This window comes from Kogia breviceps, chromosome 3 (genome assembly GCF_026419965.1).
Source record: "Kogia breviceps isolate mKogBre1 chromosome 3, mKogBre1 haplotype 1, whole genome shotgun sequence".
NCBI lineage: Eukaryota > Metazoa > Chordata > Mammalia > Artiodactyla > Physeteridae > Kogia > Kogia breviceps.
In genome coordinates, this window is record NC_081312.1 from 88,548,202 (window position 1) to 88,571,781 (window position 23,580).

Consider the following 23,580-nt stretch of genomic DNA (forward strand, 5'->3'; position numbering starts at 1 on the left):
CTCCCTCAGCCGTCTGCCCATTCGCGCCTCCCAACCTTGGTCCAGGTGGTCATGGTCAGTCACCTCATGCGAGTTCAGGGACTCCCAGGCCCGGAAGGTCTCAGTCTGGAGAAATGCAAAGGCACTGTGTGGGGACTAGAGGTTGGGAGGTAGGAGAGCTATTATTGCTTTGGGGCAAAGTGACACCTCTTCTTCCAAAATAAGAAAAAAAATCAAAAGACTGGAGCAGACAAAGTGTGTGTGTGTGTGTGTGTGTGTGTGTGTGTGTGTGTGTGTGTGTGTGTGTGTGTGTGTGTGTGTGTGTGTGTAGGGGGCTGTGAGCCTAAGGATGAAATGGGAGCACAGATGCTGGCATCCTAAAATCCCTTCCCCCAAATCTCCCCTCCTCTGAGCTCCCCATTGTCAAAAGGGCTGGCAAATGCCTTAGAGAGGGTAGACCCACAGAGAACAATTTACAGGACCCCCTCAGCACCCCATTCTGACAGCACAGTCGATCTTTTCTGCCAACTTTTTAAACATGTACTGTAGTCAAAACCTGCCCCAACAGGCCTCAAGTGCTCCTCAGCTCTTCTCTCCTCTTCTTGCTCTAATAGCCTCTTTTATAAATAAGCCACTTTCCTGTCTTAGGGTTTCTTTATTCTGCTGCAGGGTGGGGTCCACTCACGCAGCCAGCTCACCGAGGCTGGTCCACATGTTCTCTTTGAGCTTGCCTGTACCCACTGACTAAGGGAACCCCTCCAAGGCCAAGCACCCCAGCTAGAGACCCCTTCCCCTGCTCAGGGGCACCTTTCCTGACAGAGGGCCTCTCAGGGCAGCTAGTGTGGGGCTCCTGCGGCCTGGTCAGAAGGGGCAAAGGGAGGTGTGAGGGCTTCTGGTGACGGTGGGCTGGGCACAAAGAAGGGAGCAGTGAAGCAAGACACAACAGGAGTCTGCAGGGAGCCAGAGTTCACTGGCTTGCTCCAGGACCTCAGTTACTCCTGGTCCTCTGAGCCATGGGAGGGTGGAGCACCTGTGCCTATATGAGTCTTCTATGTAGTGATGACAGCAAGGAGACTGATGAGCACATCACCTAACCTCTTTGGGCCTCTGTTTACTCATCTGCAAAATAACTGAATGCCCTCCAAGTCTACTTAAGGATAGGGCAACCTCTATGATGGAATGTTTGAAGCAGGACTCAATTTCAAGTGATCCTTTCCACTGTCCCCACAGAATTCTTGCATTCGTCAGATCACATATCCTCGATTTCGAGAAACTAGCCACTGGATTAGAAAATCCAAATTCCCGTGCTTCACACCACGCTTGGGAGTTGCAGGTTTCGGTTCTGGAGGAGGCTCTCAGGCTGCCCTCCTAGGGCAGCCGTCCCGGGGGTGTTAGTTCAGCCGGTCATCGGGAGCTTCTGTTCAGCTGGCCCCGTGGGAGCGGGAGGGTGGGCCTGGAGTGGTTTGACAGCAGCTCCGCCTGGCGGCCCAGTGTTATTCCCCAGGGACTAGGCCTCAGGCCTCGGCGGGTTCCGGCTGCGGGCGCGGGCTGGGGGGCCGGCAGGGCCGCGGGCGGTGTGGCCCCTCGGGTAGAGGCGCGGCCAGCAGGGGGCGCGCGCGCGGACGGCCCCGCCAGGCGCCACAGCCACGAGATCCGGGCCCGGGCTGGCCGGCTGCAGGTCTCTGGGCCGGACACATGGGCCCGGGGCCGCGGGAGGCACGGCAGGCCAAAGCTTCCTCTGGAAAGGAAACGCAGTCGGCCGCGCCAGCTTTCCCGCCTCCGCCGGCGCGCGGCTTCCGCGTGGCAGGGGCGCCCCGCTCCCTCCCGCCTGGCGCACTGCCTCTTTGTCTCTCCGTGGCTCCCCTCCTCCCAGACAAATGGCTTGTTGGCAGGAAATTAGATGCGCTCTCGGGGAGCCGCGCTCGTCGGGGCGGCGGGGAGGGGGGGCGGCGGGGAGGGGGCGCCGCGCGGCAGGCCGGCTCTGGTGCCCCCAGCTGGGGCTGGGGGGAAAGGGGATGTTTTGACATCTCGTCAAAGGAAGGAACTTGATGCTTCGAAAGTGCTTTTCACAGCCTCCCGTGTCCGCTCCAGAGCTGATTTATAAACAGAATCTGTGCTCGCTCAACTCCCTCCCCCAGTCAGCCGGGGCAGGGAGGGGGGCGCGGCGGCGGGGGCGCGGGGACGGGAGGGAGCTGCGGCGCTGGAGGCGCGGAAGCGGCTGTGCCTGGCAGGACTGGGTTTATTTATTGCCTCTGGCCCGGAGCCGGGGCGGCCCCGGGCCTGCACAAGTTCCCTCCGGCCGAGCCCTTCCCCTCCTTCCCCACCCCCAATGCCTTCTCCATCCCACGGGTCTGTCTTCCCGAAGCCCCTCCAGACTCCGGGCGGAGCCCGCTGGTGGTTTGGGGGTGGAGGCGGAGAGGTGGTTAGAGCGCCCCGAGGGCCCGCGTCCAGCTCCATTCCCAATCCACCCCTCCACCCCTGGGTAAAGAGGATGGCGGGGAGAAGGTCGCCACCTCTGCCCTAGGGGAAGAAAGGGGCTGGAGCTGTCTATCTTAAACTCCTCAGGAGATCAGCGATTCTGAAATCCCTTCCTCCAGGGGCTGGCCTTTCCCCCCAGGGAGTCCTCTATCCTCAGCTCCAGACCACCTCTTACTCCAAGGCTCCAGTAGTCCTTCCCTTTAGAATAAATTAAGGAATCTCCAGCTGATTCCAGGGAGAGGGCAAGAAAGGTTTGAGAGATCATGTGGCCCAGGAAGGGCCACAGCCCTCAGCCAGGGGATGAACACAGGGCTGGGTCCAGATCTGTCACAATGCCCGGGCCTCACACCTACAGAGTCCGGATGGCCACGGGGTAGAGCAGGGACATGTGCTCGGCCCCCTTAATGGGCAGCTTGCGGCTGGCGTAGTGGTGCACGATTTCAGGGACGCTGCTGAAGGGTGGGCTGTTCTGGCCCAGCACATACTTGTGTTCCTTGGTCCGGGACAGCTTCATGTGCATGAAGCCCTGACTGCTCCTGGGAAGAGGAGGGGAGACCCTGGTGAGTGGGGCCCTCTCCGGTCGTCGTTACCACCCCACCACCCGCTGCAAACATGGTTGTTCCAAGCCAGCTGAGAGTGGAGGCAACTAGGGAAGCTGGATGTCAGTCCAGGAAGCAGGGAGAGGAAGTAGGGGGATTTTGTAAGTAGACAGCAGTAGGTACTGGCTTTGTGGTGAGGGCACTGGGTGTGCCAAAAATGTGTGGGTGGTGAGTGTACAGGGTGTGTGCAGGTGGAAACAAGCTATCAGCACCACCCCCCAACCCTGGGATCCAGTCGCTCCTGGCTCAGCCTATGCACCCCCCAAGCCTATGCGACCAGGGCCAGCTTACCCTCCCCCTCCTTGAGCTGTGGGGGAGGACATCTGTGTGGGGGGAGCTTCTGGTGCCTCATGAACACACAGACACCCTTGGCAGGACAGTGGGTGGACACATGCGACAACCAGGCGAATCTTGGTTGGGGCTCTCCTGCAGAGACTAGGGGAGAGAGGGAGCTGGACATCACCCCCAAATCTGGGAATACTCAGCTGCCTTGTCCTGGGGACATCCCTTCACCCTCCTGCTAACTGGGCCTTGGGCCAATCCCCCAGCTCATCTATCCAACTCTTCTTCCTGGGATGACATCATCTGTGAGGCTGCAGCTCCATCCCCTCCCTCAGAGAGGACATGCTCCACTGCCTCTCCCATCTCCCCACCACAATCCAGGAAATCAGCATCAGTGCCCAGCCCTGCCCACAAGACAAGGACCCTGCTGCTCAGAGCTCTGGCCAGCTCCCAGCAAGAACGTTTGTTCAAACTACCACAGGCCTGGTCGGCCAGGCCCCAGGTCTGAAACTCCAAACAGGCAATGGGGAAACCATGCTGGGGAAGAGCCCTGATGCCCGAGTACCAGTTTCTGCTGGTCAGAGCCTACTTGGGGACAAGGGCCGGGCTCAGAAGCTGGTGTGGGAGGTAGGACTGGGGAGGGGGCTGCCTCCTCATGAGGTTTGCCACCCTTGAGAGGTGAGGCTGGCAAATCCCCTCACTTGCTTCCCGTGTCTGTGTACAAAGAGGGCTCTGACTGGTCCCATTTCACTAGGGCCACAAGTGAGAAGGCACAGAGAGTGGGGAGACTAAAGAGGAAAGGGATGGGAGGAAAAAAACAGGCCCTTAACACCATCCTTTCCCCCCCCACCCCCACCCCAGGGTACAGTTCCCTAAAGCCTGGGGGTGTGTGTCAGGGTGTGGGACCATCCTTCATCTGCAGGGCTGAGATAACGGCTGAAGTTGACAGTGACCAAGCAGGCCCTGGGGGAAAGAGCAAAGGGCCTGAGGAACACGTACAGCCCCTGGGGCAGTAGAGAGGGTAGGCAGTGAGTGGTTGCCCTCCCCTGTCTGCCCTATGCCAAAACCCAGGCCCAAGGCTATGGGCATCAGGGTAGGCCCTGTGCTCCCACAGTTTGGGGACAGCTCCCTCCCCACAGTCCACTTGACAGAATCCCCTCTCCTGAAAACTGTACATTGTATCTTCTCCTTCAGGGACAGATCTGGCCAAGAAGGGCAACAAGTGGCCAGAGAACTGAGTTGGCAGCTGAGCGCTCAGCCTCCACACCTGGATAACTGACCTCCTGGGATGAAGTCCCAAGGGTCCCTTAAGACACAGCAGAGCCCTTGCCTGACCCTCAGGGAACTGAGGTGGGACTAGCTGGGCCGCAGGGTTAGGGCTGGCAGGGCTTTTGGAGGAAGCTGTTTAATTACCAGTGAAAGCCCTTCCATTACAGAGAGAAGAGAAACCATAATTGTATTTCAGAGAAGCCATTTATATGTAAACGAGGCTCTGGCAGACAGATGCTGGCGGGGCCTGATCAGTGTCCAGGCCGGCCTCCCCCTTTCACTCCTCAAGATAAAGCAGGGCCCAGGCTCTGCTGTGCCCGGGAGCCAGACACCCCCGATGTCTCCTCTTGCCTTGGACCATACCAGACTTGATGGGGGGTGGAACTGTGTAATGGAACAGTGTGGTTCTTGGAGTTGGCCTGAGCTGGGTTCAGATCCTGCTCTGGGCACTTTATTAGCTGGTGGCCTTGAGCAAGTCACATACCTCTGAATCGATTTTCTTTCTATAAAAAAAGAGATTGATCTTGCAGGACGGTAGCTGGTTTGGAGATGGTATGTATGCTGCTTGGCACATAGTAGATGCTCTATGAATCTTAACTATAATTTTTAAAGCAATATACATTCTGAAGTTATGTAGATCAAATTTTTGACAAATGAATTTTTCCTAAATGCTCCTTTGATGTTATAATTTGCAGACTTCCCCAGCATAAGAGGTGGAAGAAACCTAAGAGGTATCCATTGACATATTTTGCAAAGGTAGAAACCGAGGTCCAGAGAGGTTAAGTGATTTGCCTAAGGTCACACAGCTAGTTTTATTAAAACCAAGAATGAAATTCAGGTTATCTAACTATAGCCTGACATTTTTTCCATTATCTTTTAGTGAAGTTCAATAATTATCCTCCAGTGTATCTGTTTAATACTCCCAAATTTCCATATATTGGCTATGTCTGAAGTAGGGGTATACCTGTACTCTAATGCCTCCTAGAAAATGTAATAGGAAGTGGTACAGATGCCCCAGTAATGATGGGGGATGTGAATGGACACAGCACTCTGACAGGTTGCTATGTGGGGTGCAGGTTCTACTAGGCAGAACTCCTAGGTACCAAGGAGAGGACTAGCCATCCTCCTGCCAGTAGAACCTGGGAGGCTGACGCTGGTCTCTGTATATCTGTGCCCAGAGTGGAAGGCTAAGGAGGAGGAGGAGGAGCCCTGCCTCCCCTGCCTCTTCCAGGACCCTTTAAAGCTCACTTGTCAGCTGCTAGCACCCAGACCTTCTGCCCTCTTCTTCAGAGTGAACAAGAACAGCTTTGTGTCCACTGCTCCATCCTCCTCGCAGCACCCAGCCTCCATCTCACCCTGTTGAGTCCCACAGGCAAAGTTCCTATCTCCTCACCTGTACTTGTAGAACATCTTGGGCTTCCATTAATAATGATGATAGTGATAATTCATTAAGCACTTAGCACTATGCTAAGTGCTTATTTCATTTAATCCTTCCCTGTAAGTCAGATATGATTATTCCCCCATTTTATAAGGAAACTGAGGCCCAGAGAGGTTAAGGGGGCCCCAGGCCACAGATCTAGAAAGTGACAGAACCCTTCTAAGCTGCACCCTATAGCCTGACTGCTTCCCCCAATGGACTCTGCGCTCCTTGGGAGCAGGGGCTGAGCCTCAGACCTCTCCAGATGCCCAGGGCTTGGCACAGAGTCGGCACATGTTCACAGGGGATGAAGTTCTCCCCAGCCTGGCTGGGCATGGGAGAGATACCGGAGACTCCTCCTGTCCTGCTGGTTATCCTCCCACCCATTCCCCTTGGAGTCATCCTGACAGGCTCACTCTGCCTAAAGCCACCAGCCAGCAGGCCCCACTCACTTGAGGGACAGGGAGAAGTCGTTCTTGCTGGTCTCACTGTTGCGCACCAGGTAGCTGGCCTCTTTGCACAGCCGGAGCAGGTTCTCGGCATCTGTTCGACTGATGGCCCCGTGGTACCAGCTGAGGACAAGAGAGAGGAAGGGGGGCATCTCTGCTGGGTCCCTCGCTGTCCAGGCCCACCCATTCTTGGTGTCCCCTGCAGGCAAGCTGGTGCCAGGAGGGGGAGGGAGGGGAGAGTCCCCAGCTGGACACAGACACTCACACCTGGTTTTCCAGAGGCAGTGCTGGGTCTGTCCACTCCCCCAGGGGGCTGCTGGGCTCCACGCTTAGGGACTTGGCTGACTTGGGGTTCCCTGCAGAGAGTCGGGGAGGGAGCCGCCCCTTCTCCTCCCGGCCAGGTGACAGGCAGCTCTTCTCAGATCCTTCAAACTGGGCTGTGGGGGACATACCAGTCATAGACTCTGAGGACCCTAGAGATAGAGCCCTATAGACTAGCCAGTGCCCCATACCCATTTCCAGCCAAAAGGGGGCAAAGGAATGTTCTGGAAGGGTGGAGTGTGCTCATGAGCCTGACCAACTTTAGGGACAGTATCCTAGGTCCATCCCTGGGTGGGGCGGGGGCGGGGCTCAGCTCTCCTGTGCCACAGGGCCTCCCAGTCCCTACACCGTGGAAGGAGCGGGGAGACAGCAACAGGAGAAACCACTTAAGCTCCTCCCTCTGGAGGAGCTGACAGCCTTCCCTTATTCCATCCCCCTCAGGGTGGCTTCAGTGCCGATAATATTGTTTCTTTCTCCTCCTCAAGAGTTCATTACCTTTCTCCAAATCACCCTGCCAAGCCGTTCTGCAGAAATGACTTATCGATCAGAGAACAATTATCTGACTCCCCTTGGTGCCATCCTGACAGGCTAATCCCGCCCAAAGCCGCCAGCCAGCCCGCCCCTCCCCCGCCCCCAAGGTCGCGGCCCACAGGCTCCCCTCCCCCACCCACAGAAGCCCAGCAGAGGCAGCTCTGGCCTCCCAGACTGGGACAGGCATGGCCGCTGAGCCTGCCCAGGGAGGGCTGAAACCAGTGGGCCAAATGGGCACGAGCACACATGCACAGATGACAGAGACCCTCCTTCAGCCTGTATTTACAAAATACCCACTCACACCCACGCACAAATGTACAAACAGGTGTTCATGCCTGTGTGCGTATGCACAGATGCAAGCACATCCCTAGCTGCCCATTCTGGGTAAAACTGAAAGTAGATGAAGTGTTCAGTGTCTTTTTTCGCCCCATTTGGGCTCTTTTTCTCTCCGTGTAGCACTTTCAAGCCCTCGTTGTCTTTCCAGTCACCAGATACAAAGATCAAACCTTTCCTTTAAGGAGTTAGATACTTCCTGTGCTAGCATCGCCCCTGCCTCAGGCGTTATTTGCACTGCTGAGGGATCTGGTCAGGCAGAGCTCTGCCCAGAAGACTGAATTTAGAATAATAGATTTTTATGGCATGGGGGGAAAGATATTTGGAAGGGGCCTCCCTCAGGAGATACCTTCCCTACACCTTTAGGGGAGGGAGGAACGTGTACTTTGTCCCTTCCATCTTCCTCCAGGGCAAGGGGGATTCCTCTTGGGTTCTCTGAACTCTGCCCCACCTCTCTGCTCCTCCAACCCAATCCACAGGGCCTGAGGGCTGAGAGGACACATCACCCTGGCCAGAAGCCCCCAAAGGACCCACCGCTGCCATCCTCCAGGCTGGACTCAGGGAGGGGTGAGGCTGGACCGGAGATGTCCCTGTCCCCGTCGGGAAGGGAGGGGCTGCTGTCCAGCTGTCCCACCGGTGGAGGCCAAGGTAGGTCTTTGATGACCTTAATGTCAACTGGAGCCAGTAGCAGCAGGGAGAAGAGAGACAGACAGGGACAGAGACAGAGACAGAGAGAGGCAGAGATTGAGACACCAAACCCAGAGCCAGGACACAGGACAGCCTAGAAAGGAGGAGGGTCAGAGCAGAGGCAGGGGCAGCTTCTGAGGGAAGAACAGGACTCTCAGAGGACTGGGTGGAGCCACACTGACCACACCATGGTGGGTGGGAGGCTCCAGGGGCAAACAGCCGGGCACAGGGTCTTGCTCTGCCAGCCCCACGGGTCACCTTTATGTGACCTCCCACAAGCCTCCAGGGCCCAAAGGGCCCAGGCAGGGAGGAAAAGCAGGACCAGGAGCTGCCCATACTCCCCAGCGCCGTACCTGGACACCCACACAGCATCCTGGCACGCCCCACCTTGCCTCCCTTCCCCCTTTGGCCTGCAGCCTGGGAACTCATGGGCAGCAAGACTGAGACAGCCCAGCCTCGGGCTGTCGGGGAAACTCAAAAGCGGGAGCAGATGTTTTATTGAAATTTACCCGCCACACCCTCAACCCTGAGCCTTGACAATTAGGAGAGCCATGCCACTGGCAGCTGCAGGACTGCTAACAGGTTTCCTAATGAGGAGCATAGATTTTCCCATTAAGCAATTCAAACAGTATTGATTCTCCAAGGAGACTTCTGGAGCTAAACGGCCCATCCTCAACGGTGCAGGCTTTACGGGAAACAAATTAGGAACCTGTGGTTTCCCAGTCTGGCTGCCGGGGTGGGGAGGACAGAGCGGAGAGCCGGGTCCAGCTCCAGGATGAGCTCCTTGCCCAAGGAGGGCTGAGGAGGACATGGGAGTAGGAGTGAGGTCTAACGGCACTGAAGTCCTTTATGTTCTCACTGAACAAGGCTCTTGTACCAGGCTCTTGTATCACCCACTCAGGCCCTCTCTATGTTGCACTCCGGGCCTGGGATGGACACTAGGGTGCTTGGTACAGGAGAAACCTGATGATTTCTCCCTCTCCCCACTGGTTCCTGCTCCTGAGAAATACCCTTGGGGTTAGGCTATACACACAGTGGGTTTTCACTGTCTGGAGTGTTAAATGCTTTCCTTTGTTACGTGTAAGTATTTCACATATGCCACAAGTTTTATCATTTTGTTTGGAATTTCTTTATTTTTAAGTATACCCCACCTCCCAAAAGACAGAAGTGGCCCAAGCCTCTTGGCCTCTGAGAGGTGGTGATGCAGGGAGTCATCCCCGAACATGCACACAGTTCTGTGTCCACACCGTCCAACTCACCACTGTCCATGGTGCAACTCAACTGCACTTCCCTTGAGCCCAGCTCCTGCCCCCAACCCCACTCCAAGTCCACTCCTCCCATCCCCCTGGGCCTGGAAAGCTGCTCAGAGGCCCCAGCAGGCCTGCCCTTTCCAGCCGGGACTCACCTGCAAAGGCTCTGGAAATCCTCTCCTTTTTCCACTCCCAGGGCTGGTCATACTCCTCAGGGGGCCTCTCGTCGTCCTCTGGCAGGCGGGACTCCCGGGGCCAGGAGGCCCCCTCACCTTCCGGGGTGGCCCCCTCCTCCTCCTCTGGCTCATAGGGCGTGTCATACAGAGGCAAGGGCTGAGCTGCTGTCTCCTTGGAGCCCCGGATCTCTGCCAGGGCAAGGCAGGAGGGGAGGTGTGAGCAGTCCTGGCTGCCTGGCTCAGCGCCCCCCCCAGCAGCACTCCCCAGCTACAAGCCTTCAGAGGAGAGGCTGGCTCTGGGGGGAGCCAGTGGCCACACATCTGGAGTCCCTCACCCTCAGAACACCTCTAGGGTTCCAAAAGCATGGGACCCAACAGAGGCAGGGGCAGAGAAGCACCAGAGTGAAAGACAAAAGAAAGATCCTGCGATGGCCAACAAGGGCTGGGGAGCTGAGGCTTACACATTTAGGAAACTGAGGCAGCGTCCATCTCCTTGCTACTCAGATCTATTTATTTCCTTTTGTCCCAAGTTATGTCATTTTGCAATCAGAAAATCCTTCTTTGTTGCTCAGGTACTGCTGACCACCCCCTCCTTGAAACTGTCCCCTTTGGACAAGTCATTTTCATGGACTGTCCTCCTCTCCCATCACCCCTGTTTGGTCTCTTTCCCTGGATCCTCTCTTGGTCTCTGTCCGCCAGGGCCAAATCTTATTAATTTCTCCCTGCCCTCACTCTCCAGTCTCATGGCACCCTTTGCATCTATGTTTCCAACTGCCATTATGTTTCACTTTGATGTTTCAAACTCACTGCTTTCCCCCAAAATTCTTCTAGTCTGTTCTGTGATCCTGTTTTGGGGATCATTGACCCAGTGAAAATCTGATAAAAGCTATGGAGCTACTCCCCAGAAAAATGTGCGAATTTTCACATACAATTCCACGGCACTCACGGACCTCCTGGGGGTCTACACCCTTCTGATCTAAATACAGTAGCCGCCCTCTCACTTTCTCCATTTCTGTCTACTACACTGCTCTCCTTGGTCCTGGCCCTCCTTCATTCTCTGAATCCTGTGTGTTCAGTGCCAATACCCGATGACTCTCCCCCTCAACTCTCCACATCTAGATTACTGCTAGGGTGAACCTCCAGTCTACAGGCTCATGTTTCAGGGGCTCCATGGATAATACTCCCTACCGCTCTCTGCTCCCTCACCCACCTCTCCCAGGGAGGGAGAACAGCTTATCTGATTGGCCAATGAAAGCTTCCTTTCTTTCCCAGATCTGCCTACTTGCAGAGAGAGAACATTCTGGTTCTTTCTCCTCCTGCCCCCGTGCAGGGGCCTATAGCTGTCCTGAGTTGCCCAAGCCTGAGTAGGCAAGTTTAATTCTGTGGCGAAGTATTCTTAGTTATGTCATTCTGGTGACATAGCTAAGTAATGTTCTCCAATCAACTTTATCAGTAATAAAGCTGGCATTGCTATCTCCATCTATCTGTTTCCTTAATCCTATTCCTCAGTTACTTCCAAGCTCAGAGGGGAAGAAAGGGGTGTTAATTATTGGTCCCTTAAAGCCTCAACAATTTCCACGATAGCCTACTAACTCATCTTTCTTATTTTTTAATTAATTAATTTATTTATTGGCTAAGTTGGGTCTTTGTTGCTGCACGCGGGCTTTCTCTAGTTGCGGCGAGTGGTGGCTACTCTTCGTTGAAGTGCGCGGGCTTCTCATTGCAGTGGCTTCTCTTGTTGTATAGCACAGGCTCTAGGTGCGTGGGCTTCAGTAGTTGTGGCTCACGGGCTCTAGAGCGCAGGCTCAGTAGTTGTGGTGTGTGGGCTTAGCTGCTCCACAGCATGTGGGATCTTCCCAGACCAGGGCTCAAACCTGTGTCCCCTGAATTGACAGGTGGATTCTTAACCACTGTGCCACCAGGGAAGCCCCCTAACTCATCTTTCTGATGCCCAGTTCTTCTAGTGTGTTCTGTACACCAAAGCCTCAGTAATCCTCTAAAAATGCCATATTCATCCTGTTCCTTTCTTTTTAAAAAAAAAAAAAATTATTTATTTATTTATTTTTGGCTGTGTTGGGTCTTCGTTTCTGTCTGCAGGCTTTCTCTAGTTGTGGCAAGCAGGGGCTACTCTTCATCGCGGTGCACGGGCTTCTCATTGTCGTGGCTTCTCTTGTTGTGGAGCATAGGCTTTACACGCGCAGGCTCAGTAGTTGTGGCTCACGGGCTTAGTTGCTCTGCGGCATGTGAGATCTTCTCAGACCAGGGCTCGAACCCATGTCCTCTGCATTGGCAGACAGATTCTTAACCACTGCGCCACCAGGGAAGCCCCCATCTTGTTCCTTTCTTGCTCAAGAATCCATAATGGCTCCCCTCCCATTTGTGGAGCAAGTCCAAATGCCTCATTTGAGCCTTCAAGACCTTCACTACCCCTCTTGGCCTCTCTCATTTTAGCTCTCCTGTATGCCCAGCACTAAGATTATCTGCCTCTGAACAAACCTTCCTCTCATCCTTCCCTGAGGCCTTGGCTTACAGTGATTCACCCCTGTCCTCCTCTCTGATCACCCACATTGTTCCCTTTCCCTGGATGCTTTCTTGACCTCTGTTCCCCAGGGCCAGGTCTCATTCACTTCTCCCTGCCCTCACTCCTTGAACTACTTGCCCAGTCTCACGTGCATTGCATCTGCATTTCTAGTCATGTGTTTCCAATTGCCATAGATGTTCGCTTCGACGTCCCATCATTTCAGACCCATCACCTTCCCTAAAGCTAGTGATTCTCTTCTTGGGATCAATGACCCCCAGCCCACACCACTAGCTTGTCATTTGTGACTATCCCAAATGCTTCTATTGTCTGACCTTTGGTTGTATGGCCTTCTCTAGCACCTCACGTCTCAGGCACCACAAGTCCCAGCTTCTTCTCCAAAATGACTATCTTGAAGGCAATGGCCACCCTCCCCAAAGACCCAGCAAAGGCTTTCTCCATATTTTCTAGGGACCAAGGAATCAGTCCTTAAACTTATGGGTCCCAGAGCCTGTTCTGCAGATATTCAGGCCTCAGGGAGCAACCCCCCACCCCACCCCCACCCCTAACTCCATCACTCACCGGCCATCATCTTTTGGGCCTCATAGGGCTCCATGTAACCGTCATTTTCGGGGACCTTCTCTGGGGCTCCTGAAGCTCCTATTGGGCCTTCACCAGTCTCCTGAACATCAAATGGATCCGCATAGTCTTCTAGAATTGCTAACTTTGGGAAGAGAGTGAGGGGAGCAAGCTTCAGACGTCTGAGAGACAGCTCTGCTTCTCCCCAGGATGCTCTGACCATGGGAGCAGGAGTCCTGGGCAGGCTGCCCAGGAGCTTGGATGGGGAGAAGCTCTGGCTCTTCCCTTGCAGGGGTCCCCACTAGGCTGCCAACAGAATGGTACATCTTTTCTGTTAATTTTGTGCCTCTGGCCCATTCCCTAGGCTAAATTGAGAGGATGAGGCTCTGGGCTTTAAGGCCTGCCTCAGTCAGGGTCCAGGCAGGACCAGAGCCTATACCAGGTGGCCTAACAGAGGGAATTAATTCAGAGACCTGGTTATAAAGGTTCTGGAATTCAAAGAATAAGCAGGGAACGGTAGGCAACTGGGGGATTAGCTTGATCCATGCCTACCATTGCCTCCCCAGATGCTAAACAAATAAGTATTTGCTGACCATCAAGGAAGGTACTGACTATGCCACAGTTCGCTGGTTTATCCACACAACATCCTTCACAATGTCATGTGGGAATTATTATCCCCATTTTAAGGAAATGGAGGCTCAGGGCAGGTAGGGGACAACACGCCCAAGTCTATTCCACGTAAGTGGAGAAACCAGGATTGGAACCTGTGCCCTTTGTGCAAAATCATGCTGCCAACCTGCTACCACTGGGCATTTTGGCTGTCCTGGGAGAGACCACCTTAGGATAGCCCTGAGAAAGCCAGGGTTTGGGCTCTGCTGAAATCCCCCGGGCTCTTGGAGGACAGGGACAGGAAAGGCCTGGTCTTGGCTCTCCCCATCCCAGGCTGCAAGCTGCACACGCTGCAGAGGAGCTTAAGGTGCTCAGGGCGGGGCGCAGCTGGGGACAATAGAGCCTTTCTCCAAGCTGGGCACAGGCTTGGTGGGGGGGGACCTGCTGAGGCAGAGACAGAGCACGGCCCGCCGCGCTAACTGCACCTTGGGGCGGGAGAGCGCCACACACCGGGTTGCCAGGCATTGACAAGAGGTAGCTCTGGGGCCTGCGGCATGGGGAAGGGACCACTCCTGCCTCTCCCCTATTCTCAGTCTAGGCTTTTGTTCTGGTCCAGATCAGGACTGTGGGAGACAGTTGGGCAGGGAGGCTGTGGTGATGACCACCTGTCCTGGGTTACAGGATCTGGGACCTCTAGCAAGGCGGAGATGGAGAAAGAAAACTTCCCACCTCAGAGACACGCCTTCTGCATGTTCCTTGAACCCCCACTGGCCCCTCTAAGGGTCTCAAGCGTGTCCCAACAGCTCCTACCATCTCATCCATCAGTTCTTCAGCTCCTATTCGATTCACCTTGTTCCAGTCAAGACCCCCAGCTCCTTTACCTCCCTCGAATCTCTGCCTGCTTCTGAGAAGCCCACCATCTCGGATCATCCCATCACCTCCACCAGAGCATCCACTGGCCTGGGGCTCTTTGTCATTTCTGTCCCTCCAGCTCCAGTAAGCACCTGGTTCATGGTGGGCACTAGAAAAATGTATCTGCTAGATCACTGCCTATTTCCCCTTACAGCCCCCCTCTCCTAGTCCTCCTTCCTTCAGGAAGTGCAGAAAAGGAATCCACTCCTACCCCGAGCTGCTTCATCCCAGGCCAACGGGCACCCACAGTCTCACCCACCTGACCAAGGGGCTCTGGAGCCAGCCCGTTGGGTACCCACCCAGGTTGGCACCCAGCCTTACACTCATATGTGGCAGCTACTTAACAGTAACTGAATCAACAAATGTGCTGTCCTTAACCCTTGCAATGGCTCTCCAGTGCCAAAAGAACAAGTCCAAAGTTAAAGGGATTTAAAGATTCCACCTGGCTCTTTGGGTTCTCTCTACCCCCCCTAGGTTACTTTGTTACCAGAAAGCTCTATAATCTCTTTCTTATCTCAAAGGCCTCCCCTTTACCTGGATCAGATTATTTTTCTTTAGAAAGCCTTCCATTCTCCCTCCAGGTCTGGTTAGGGCCTCTGTGCTGGGCTATCAACACACTGTGTAGTAAATACTTGTTTTATTATCTGTCTTCCTGCAGACTGTGAACTTCCCGAGGGCAGGAACCACATTTATTGCTAAATTCCCAATACCTAAAGGTGCTCAGTAAATATTTGTTAAATCAGTTCATATAAAAGAGGAAGGAAGAATGGACAAAGGAAGCACTTTTCCTTGTTCATTCAGAAGAGGAGGAAGCATGAATCTGCCTGGGGAGTCAAACACGAGGTATGAGTCCCTGGAAGCTGCTCAATAAGCAGAAGCACCTGGCCCAAGCCCCAGGCCCCCCTCTCCGACTCCACAGAGCCCCCCTTGCCTTCCCTTAGCAAGCCCAGTCAGAGTTGCAGGCAGCGCCCTTCCCACTGGAGTCCTGGGCCAGTGCCAGGAGCTGCACCCCCTCCTGGCAGCTTGGGGCCCATGGGCACCCAGGTGGCAGCTCTGTGGGCAGCTCAATGGCTCCTCTGTTCCATTCCTGGCTCCACACCCTGCTCCAGGAAGCCCTGGCCACCGCCCTGGGCTAGGGTGCCCAGGGAAGCCACCCACGGGGCTGGGATTGGAGCAGCAGCAGAAACGCATGCTCTGAAGGATGGGCACCCTACCTGGACATAGAGGACCTGTCAGAGACCAGACCTGCTTTCCCAGCAGCTTCTAGGTCACGGGAAGAGGCAAAACTGCTCAGTGTGGGGAAGCTGCCCCTGTAGGCTTCTGACACCTTTGCTCTAGCATGATTTACTTTGTTTATGGGTCCTCTACCTCTGCCGTGCTCACTGTTGTATACGGCATCCATCACAGGGCCTGGCACACAGTAGGTGCTCATTGTGCATTTACTGGATGCTCGAAAGGCCTCCTTCTACCCAGACTCCATCTTCTGGAGTGACACAGACTCTCAGATCTGCATTCATCCTAACTCTGACCAACCAGTAGGGGCTGTAGGAGCAGCGTGTCAGGAGAATGGACATTTGATAGAGATCAAAGCCTTTGACTCAAGGGCAGAAAAGGAAGGAACTGGCAGGGAAGGCACCTAAAGCCAGGGCTGATATTTAGGCAAATCCTCTGGTACACTGTTGAAATGCTGAAATATTTCCAAACTAGTAGGTAAGTAGCTCTGCCCAGAGGGCCCCGTGGCTCCCTCCACTCCTGCAGGAGGGTGGCAGGGTGCCTCCAGGACCCTGGTCTTGCGCCTGTTCAATTGGGCAGTGCTCCTCCCAAAGCAGCTGGCAGGCCTTGCCTCTCCTTCCCGCCCAGGCCTCTCCTGAGGTAGCCGGCAGGCCCACCATCTGGTTGAACCCTCCACTCTGCAGCAGGGCCCTGCTCCGAGTTTCTGACCCCACCTGTGGGACTTTTGAGGCCAGGGGAGCAAAGGAGACACATGTCACGGGATTTGGGCTCTGCAAAGTACCCGAAGTCTACCACTGTCCCTTTTCTCCATTTCTTTAGTTTATATTTAACGTCTGGAAGCCTCTGTTTTTTTAATCTGTAAAATGGGGATGGTATTAGCACCTACCTCATAGGACTGGGTAGAGGACAATGAATGTAAAAAGTCCTTGGCCCAGAGGCTGGCAAGGAGTCAGTGCTCAATAAATGTTTGCCGTGATGATAATCTCTTTTATTCAGGCATTAAGACCCCAGAGTTCAGGTGTTTGTCCAGGGTGCACAGCTTGCAGTAGCAGAGACAAGAAAGACAGAGACCCAGGTGTCCTGACTCTCACTGCCTTGCCACAGATTTTCCAGAAAAAACTGGGAAATGTAGCATCTTCTCTCCTCTATTTGTAGATTTAAAATACACCTTAGCATGTTAAAGGCTCTGAGAATTCCTGCAACCAAAAGACTAACTTAATTTTGCTTAATTCAGCATTTCTCCAGACTATTTAACCATGAAATCCCTTTTCCACTGAAAGTTTGTCAGTCTGGGAAATGGTGTACTATTGATATTTACCTTCCTCAAGATTGAACTTTTTGCACCTTCTGTTCCCTCTTACTAGAATGCCCTTCCCAATTTTATCTGCCAGGGAAACTCCTTCACATGAAACAAATTTGTTATTATCCTTTTCTAGTAACAAAGCAATGCCATGCTTGTAAAACATTCATCACAGACATGCAATTGATGCTACCAAACCTTTTTTTTTTTGTGTGTGTGTGTGTGTGTGTGTGTGGTATGCGGGCCTCTCACTGTTGTGGCCTCTCCTGTTGCGGAACACAGGCTCGGGATGCGCAGGCTCAGCGGCCATGGCTCACGGGCCCATCTGCTCCGCGGCATGCGGGATCCTCCCGGACCAGGGCACAAACCCGTGTCCCCTGCATCGGCAGGTGGACTCTCAACCACTGCGCCTCCAGGGAAGCCCCCAAACCTTTTAAGACCCTTCTAAGGTATGTCTGAGACCACTTTGGGATTGGGTGGCAAGTGCTGGCCTTCAGCATTCATGAAATGGCGAACTCAGCACAGAATGCAATCCTCATTCCTTCCTTAAGAGCCTCCTTCCCCTGGTTCATTAGCAAATGCTCAGTGGCTACTTCATCTCTCTGCAGGCCTCCTCTCAGCAGGTGCAAAGGTCCTGTGCAAAGGTCCCATACATGGTGCTGGCAGCCAGTCTGGAGTCAGGCTGCCCAGCTGGGAACCTTAGCTCTCTAACTAGCTGTGAAACCATGCAAGCATGACTCAACATTGCTGTGCTTCAGTCTCCCTTTTCATAATGCTGGAATAATAACAGACTTGTCCTCATAGGGTTGTTGTAAGGATCAACTGGTCTAATACACATCAGCTGCTTCAAATGGTACTACATACAAGGTGGAGGCTCAGTAAATGTCCACGATTATATTATTAAATACAAAGAACAAATTCCTGGATCCTCCAAGAGCACACAGTGACAGACACAAAACAAGTTCCCAAAGAGTGAAGCACCTTGAGGTGCTATGAAGCCACATGGCTGAGCCCCAGGCTCTGCAAGCCCCACAGGCTCACTGTATGCAGGGTTTGGGCCCCACCTCCACTTCCATATCATATCACACTGGTTCTCCAGGGCAACGGGAGTAGGCTGCAAGTAGCCCTCCAAGTCCCGGGCCCCAGCCAGCTGCTCCATCCAGGGTCACAGGGTCCCGGCTGTTCCTGGCTCCCAATGGAGCACCAGGGCTGCGGTGTCACTGAGTCACTGCCCAAGCCAACAAGCCGCAGTTGTCTTCCAGAGGGAGGGAGTGCTGCAGCACGAGAAGGCAGCAGTGGATAGAGTGGACAGGCCTGCGGGCCTCAGCCCCCCTCGAAGCACCAACGGCAGTGGCACCTACAGCAGCACAGGCCACAAATTTCAGATCCCTTGACCGGGGCCCTCCTCCTTTCCTCCATCAGGGGACACAAGGACACGTGTGAGATAAATGAATCAGACCTCTAGACTCTGCACAAGTCATATGAAAGAACATTAAAGCAAACAAGGAAACAAACTCAACAAAGGCAAGGACTCGGTCTTCTAGGTGGTGAGTCTCTTTCAGCGCCTAGGCCAGTGTCACTTAATGATACTCAAACACTCAATGAACACTGGCCAGGGAGGGCCCCTACCTGCCCTCCTAATCCCAGGGCAGGCATGTCTTGTTCATCTTCTGACACCCGGAAAGTATCCTTCACTTTCTTCTTCCCGCCTATCTGTTCACTCGTTTCCACCCAGAGGATCCAAGTCCATGTGAAAACCATCTATGAGCTACAGTATTCTTCAAAGTTCTTAATATTTCGGGCCCTGCGAACACCAGTGAGAATCTGAGGGCTGTGAGCCTTTTCCCAGAAAAATGCTCATACCCCCAAATATGTGCACAGTATTTCTGGAGGTTCATGAACCCTAGAAGCCCCTCTGTGAGCTAAGAACAAGAACCCTAGTTTGAATTCATACAGGGTGCCTGACTGTCTTATTGTTCACATCACCTCTCTGTTTTGCTCTCTCACTCTCTCATTCTCTGTCTCTGTCTCTTTCTCTCACACACATATCTTGGCATGATGGAGGCAAAGGACACACTGTGCAGATGGTCAGAGGCAACTCAAAGCTTCATCCAATCAGGGCCCCTCTCCCATCCCCATCCCCCTTTCCTAATTAGATCAGGTTTTTCCTGTTGAAGGTCTGAGAAAAGGGAGCAAAGCAAGGGAAGGCACAGCTCTCTGGCCCCTCTGCCAGAGCATAGCCTGATGGCCAGACAGGGCCCAGTACCAAGAGGGAGTCTTCCTGCAGCCAGATGGCGAGGCCCTGCCTGCCTGGTGCAGGGCGCAGCTCCTGCTGTTCCCACACCTGCCCTGCCAGGCCTGCCCAGATGGCCACCCTTGCACCCCTGCCAACTGCAGCCGTGGGTCTCAGGGTGGGCCAGCAGCCAGAGCCCTGAATGGGGAGAAGGCTAATGGTCCTGAGCCCCCAGGCCTCTCAGGGTCCTGTCTGAGGCCTATTCTCTCCAGCCCCTACATCCACTGGGCTCATTCCCCTTCATTTCTCTGGGTCATCACAGAAGCATTTGTACCCATTTCATCAAACCTCATGATCCAGCTCCTCCCAGAGGGTTCTGACCCACCCAGCATCAGCTGCTGGACTGCAAAAGGAGAGAAGTGAGCCAGCCCGAGGCAAAATCTGGTCCCCAGCCTCATCTCACCTCAGGAAGAGACTCAAAAGCAGCAAGCCAAGAGGACCTGCAGGGCTAAGTGAAGGGGGAACTGAGACTAAGGAGAAAGCAGCCACACAGGACAGGAACACCAGCTCAGCAGGGCCTCGGGGGCCAGGCTGGCTCACCATCCAGAAGGCACAATCCTGTGTGAGTTCTGCAGGAAGGTGCTGACACTTGGGTTTAGGCTAAGGGGCTCAGGTACCCAGCCTGGGCTCTTCCTAAGAAGATCCAAACTCCGCTCCTGAAGAGGTGGAGCCGCTCTCTCTGAATGGTAGGAGGCCCCAGGTCAGCATCCCTGCCCCTGGGCCAGCTCAGATGGCATACTGGGTCTTTCTCACACACCCATTAAACCACAAATTGTATGGCTCCTAGGAAATCCTACTGGATTTCATTCCTGTCCCTGCAGCTGACAAAGGAGTCAGGTACCTCTTAGCCCCCAAGGTCTGAGCAGCCCACAGATCGCAGAGACGACCCAGGGAGAGGCATGGATGCCCTTGGTGAGAAGAGGCTGTGGGTTTCTGCATGGTTGTGTGGGCCCAGCCCCTTCCTTGGGGTCTCTGTGGGAAAGTGTACAAGGGGAACTTTAGTTAGGGGAGTCTCTGACCCTCAGGTCACCCTAGCAATGGAGAGTCACCACTCAAGACTTATTGATATTTATGCACCACCCCACTTTATGCCAAACACTGTGTCAGGCACTTGGGAGACACAATAGGAGGATAAGGTCCTTGTCCTGGAGGAGCCCACGGCTTGGTGGGCAGCCTGTTATGCCATTCCAAGACGATACAGAGAGGAGGAGGGCCAGGGACAGTTCAGGCCCACATGCCAGCAGGCAGTGGTCGGGGGGAGGAGACTAACTGATCAATAGTAAGAACAAAGCCTAATGCTCCCTCCGCCTCACTGCCGCCACCACCATCGGGGAAAATTAGGAAGAGGAGCCTAAGGACATGTGAAGAAAGCACAGGCTCCTTCTGCAGGCGAACAGTCCTGGCCCAGGATGGGTAGCCATGCCCCATGGCAGGAACTAGGGGAAAAATAATTCACATTCCTGAGGCTTCTGCTCTGACCCTGACACATCTCTCTTACCCAAGAATCAGGCAGAACAGTGGCGTGCTCGCAGCTGAAAGCCTCAGCCCTGGAGCCAACAGATTCAGACAGCAACTTTGCTCTCCAATCAAAGAAAACTGTGTTCTCCGCTGAGGAGAGGGGAGTAAGCCCCAGAGCGAGCTCCCAGGGGTAAGTGAAGAGGGACAATAAAGCTAGGGCAGCCCACCGAGTCATCGTCCTAGAATTTAGGACTACAGGGACCTGGGGATGACTTTCAGCTGTCAGGGAGGGATAAGGCTGCACTGAGGTTGGGCAGGGGGTGTCTTCTCTACCAGGGGCCTTTGAGCAACAGTGGATGTTCTTAGAAACAGTGAATGCCCAGCCTGCCTCTCTACCCCAAGCCTGCAGATCCACAAAAAGCTCTAGCCACACTCAGAATGGACCCGGGGAGCAGGAGGCCAAGAGGAGAGGAGAAGTGGGCTCAGTTGCTTAGCCCCTTCTGGGCAACAGGTTCTGAGCACTGACTGTCCGCATACCTGGGGGGATATGGGAAGGAGTGCAGGAGTGGGCCTGCCTGGACCTCAGTGGTCAGCATCCTTGGTGAAGAGCTGCATACTGCCTGTTCTGGCTTCCTGAGAACAACAGTCCATCCGGCTCCAGTCCCACTAGGTAAGGCAAAGGCCAGCTCTTGCCGTGTCCACAGGGAGAAACCCAGCCTTCACCTCCTTCCTGGGGCTTCAGCACCTCCAAGGATGCTTGGGCTTTTTTAACAGGAGGAGTGGAGCTTTGTGCTGGCTCTGCCCTGAGAGGGAGGGGTCAGAGATCAAAGGGCAGTAAGCTGCTGCTCCCAGAGGATTGAAAGGCCATAAACTGGGGAGAAACGGGCTCAAATCCCGTTAGAAAAAAGGCTCCCCGATTAGGCTCTGGGGTCTGCGATTAGAAGAGCAGAGCTGGGAGGAGGAGGGTCACTAGTTCAAGGGCTATAATAAGGGAAAGAGGCAGAGTTTGGGGCGCACGTCCCAAATTAGAAGGTCGAGAATCTGAACAAAGGTGGATGAAGGATCCGAGCCCCGGGGTCAGGGACTAAGATCGTGTCCGCCAGGAACTGTGACACCAAGGGGCCCGGCCCCGGTCAGGCCACCTTTGTCCCTCTCGAAAGCCCCAGACCTCCGACCACCTCTCCTCCTTGCCACCCCCCAACCGGCGTGGCACTCACCCTGTCGCTGCTGGCGGGTGGTCCAGAGATCCGTTCCTCGGGAGGAGGTGCTGGGGGGCCCGGGGTCTCGACCCGAATAAGGCGGTGGGGTGGCGAGCCGTGGCGCGGGGGCGGCGTGGGGCCGGGAACGGCAGGGGTGGCTAGAGCAGCGGAGCCGGACGGCCCCCCGGAGTAGGGGTCTTCGAAGTCGCGCTCCTTCTGCAGTCGGTAGGCGGCCAAGATGTCCGGGGGAGGTGCGGGGGGCGCGGCCGGGGAAGGTGCGGGGGGGCGGTAGTCCGGCTCCGGGGGCGCCGGCTTGCCCCCACCTCCGCCGCCGCCCCCCCCGCGGAAGCCCAGGTGCTCCCGGAGCCACTTGGCCACTCCGCCGCTGCCGCCCCCTCCTGGGCTGGTTCCCGCACCTCCGGCGCCCCGGCGCGATCCAGCCGGGCCGCCCGCCGCGCTCCCCTGCGCCCGCGGCCCCGGGCCGGAGCCGGCAGGAGAAGCTCCGCTCAGTAACATGAGGCCAGCCAGACTGAACGTGGGGAGCTCTGCGGCCCGGCAAGGGGCGGGGGCGGATCTCGGCGGGGCGGTGAGAGGGGGCGTGGCTTGTCTGGCGGCGAGAGGGGGCGGGGCTCGTCAGTAACAAGGGAGGGGCGGGGTTCCGCTACCTACAGGAGGCGACCTCCCCCAGCCCAGCGGAGAGTAGCCGGCGGGGGCTTCCAGCCTGTGTGGACGCAGAAGTGAAGTGGCGACCCTAGGGCAGGGAATGCGACTCCTGAGGATGGAGTGAGGATGAATCCTCCACGTGTCGCCACGCGCGCCCCTCTGGGGGCTCACCTGTGCACGTCTGTTCCCCCTCCCCAGCTCCCACCTCGCGCGAGACGCCAAGAGGGGAGTCTTCGGACTCCGGGGTTCCTGGCCCTCCGGCGCCTTCCGCCCCTCCTTTATCCTCGCGAGGCCTCCCAACTGGGAAATAATATCCTGGGAGGAAAAACTGGGGTGGGGTGGGAGCGAGACAGGGGCTGTTCTGTGAGATGTGTCTGGAACTACCGGCTCCGGCGTGCTGTCTTGGGAGCCCCACCCACCTCCTCCCATCCAACTGCTCTCTGTGCACATACTCGAACCCACTCCAGGTAGACATCTCACATCACAGACAGTCAGCTCCCTAGAGGCACCCACTTCTCCCGAGTGGTTTCCACAAACGCCCTCCTCACGGGCAAACAGCCCTTGCACAAACGCCTCCCACCCGGCCCTGATGGCAGCGCACGCATGTACACAGAAATCCCTTCAAGTCCCAGGTTGCGTTGCCAATCAGCTTAGTGACAGAATAGAAACAGACAAGTCAATAAATCAAGTCTAGAAACAGTTCCAGTGTTGTCTGTCATAAACCCCTTATCCTCCAGAGGCTCGGATGCTCAAGCATTTTTGTCTTAGAAATAAAACCAATTTCTCCCCAGGAATATTGTAGCCCTGAGGCCAACTCCAACATTTGCTTTTGACTCTGATGGAAAGGTAGCAGCTTCACCTCACCAACATCCCTCTGAGCACTACCTCAGTGTCTCCCTCACTCTTAGGCTCATATCTGTCTTGTGAGGGAGCAAAGAGCCACGTGAGGCCCCACAAGGGAAGGGGGCTCAAAGCTGGAGTAGAGTAAGATATGATGGCAAAACTGAGAATACCCTAGGATTCCCAGGGCCCCAGGTCTCAAAAT

At 55.1% G+C, this 23,580-nt stretch overlaps 1 protein-coding gene across 5 annotated transcripts; it reads right to left on the bottom strand.

Annotated features, from left to right (window-relative positions):
- Positions 1-2,178: 2,178 nt before the first annotated feature.
- SHF (Src homology 2 domain containing F) lies at positions 2,179-22,388 on the bottom strand. Of its 5 annotated transcripts, none has more exons than XM_059059391.2 (7): positions 21,891-22,388; positions 12,872-13,013; positions 9,751-9,960; positions 8,193-8,333; positions 6,739-6,910; positions 6,477-6,596; positions 2,182-2,993 (listed from the first exon to the last, which is right to left on the bottom strand). In XM_059059391.2, exons 1-7 carry the CDS (start codon positions 22,386-22,388, stop codon positions 2,807-2,809), a joined length of 1,470 nt encoding a protein of 489 aa, XP_058915374.1. In that variant the 3' UTR covers positions 2,182-2,806. The 5 variants fall into 5 exon arrangements, with proteins under 5 accessions (XP_066886800.1, XP_058915374.1, XP_066886802.1 ...); XM_067030701.1 differs by having other exon boundaries at positions 2,184-2,993; positions 12,872-13,009; positions 21,891-22,363; XM_059059392.2 differs by lacking the exon at positions 2,182-2,993 and adding an exon at positions 4,974-5,110.
- Positions 22,389-23,580: the final 1,192 nt, after the last annotated feature.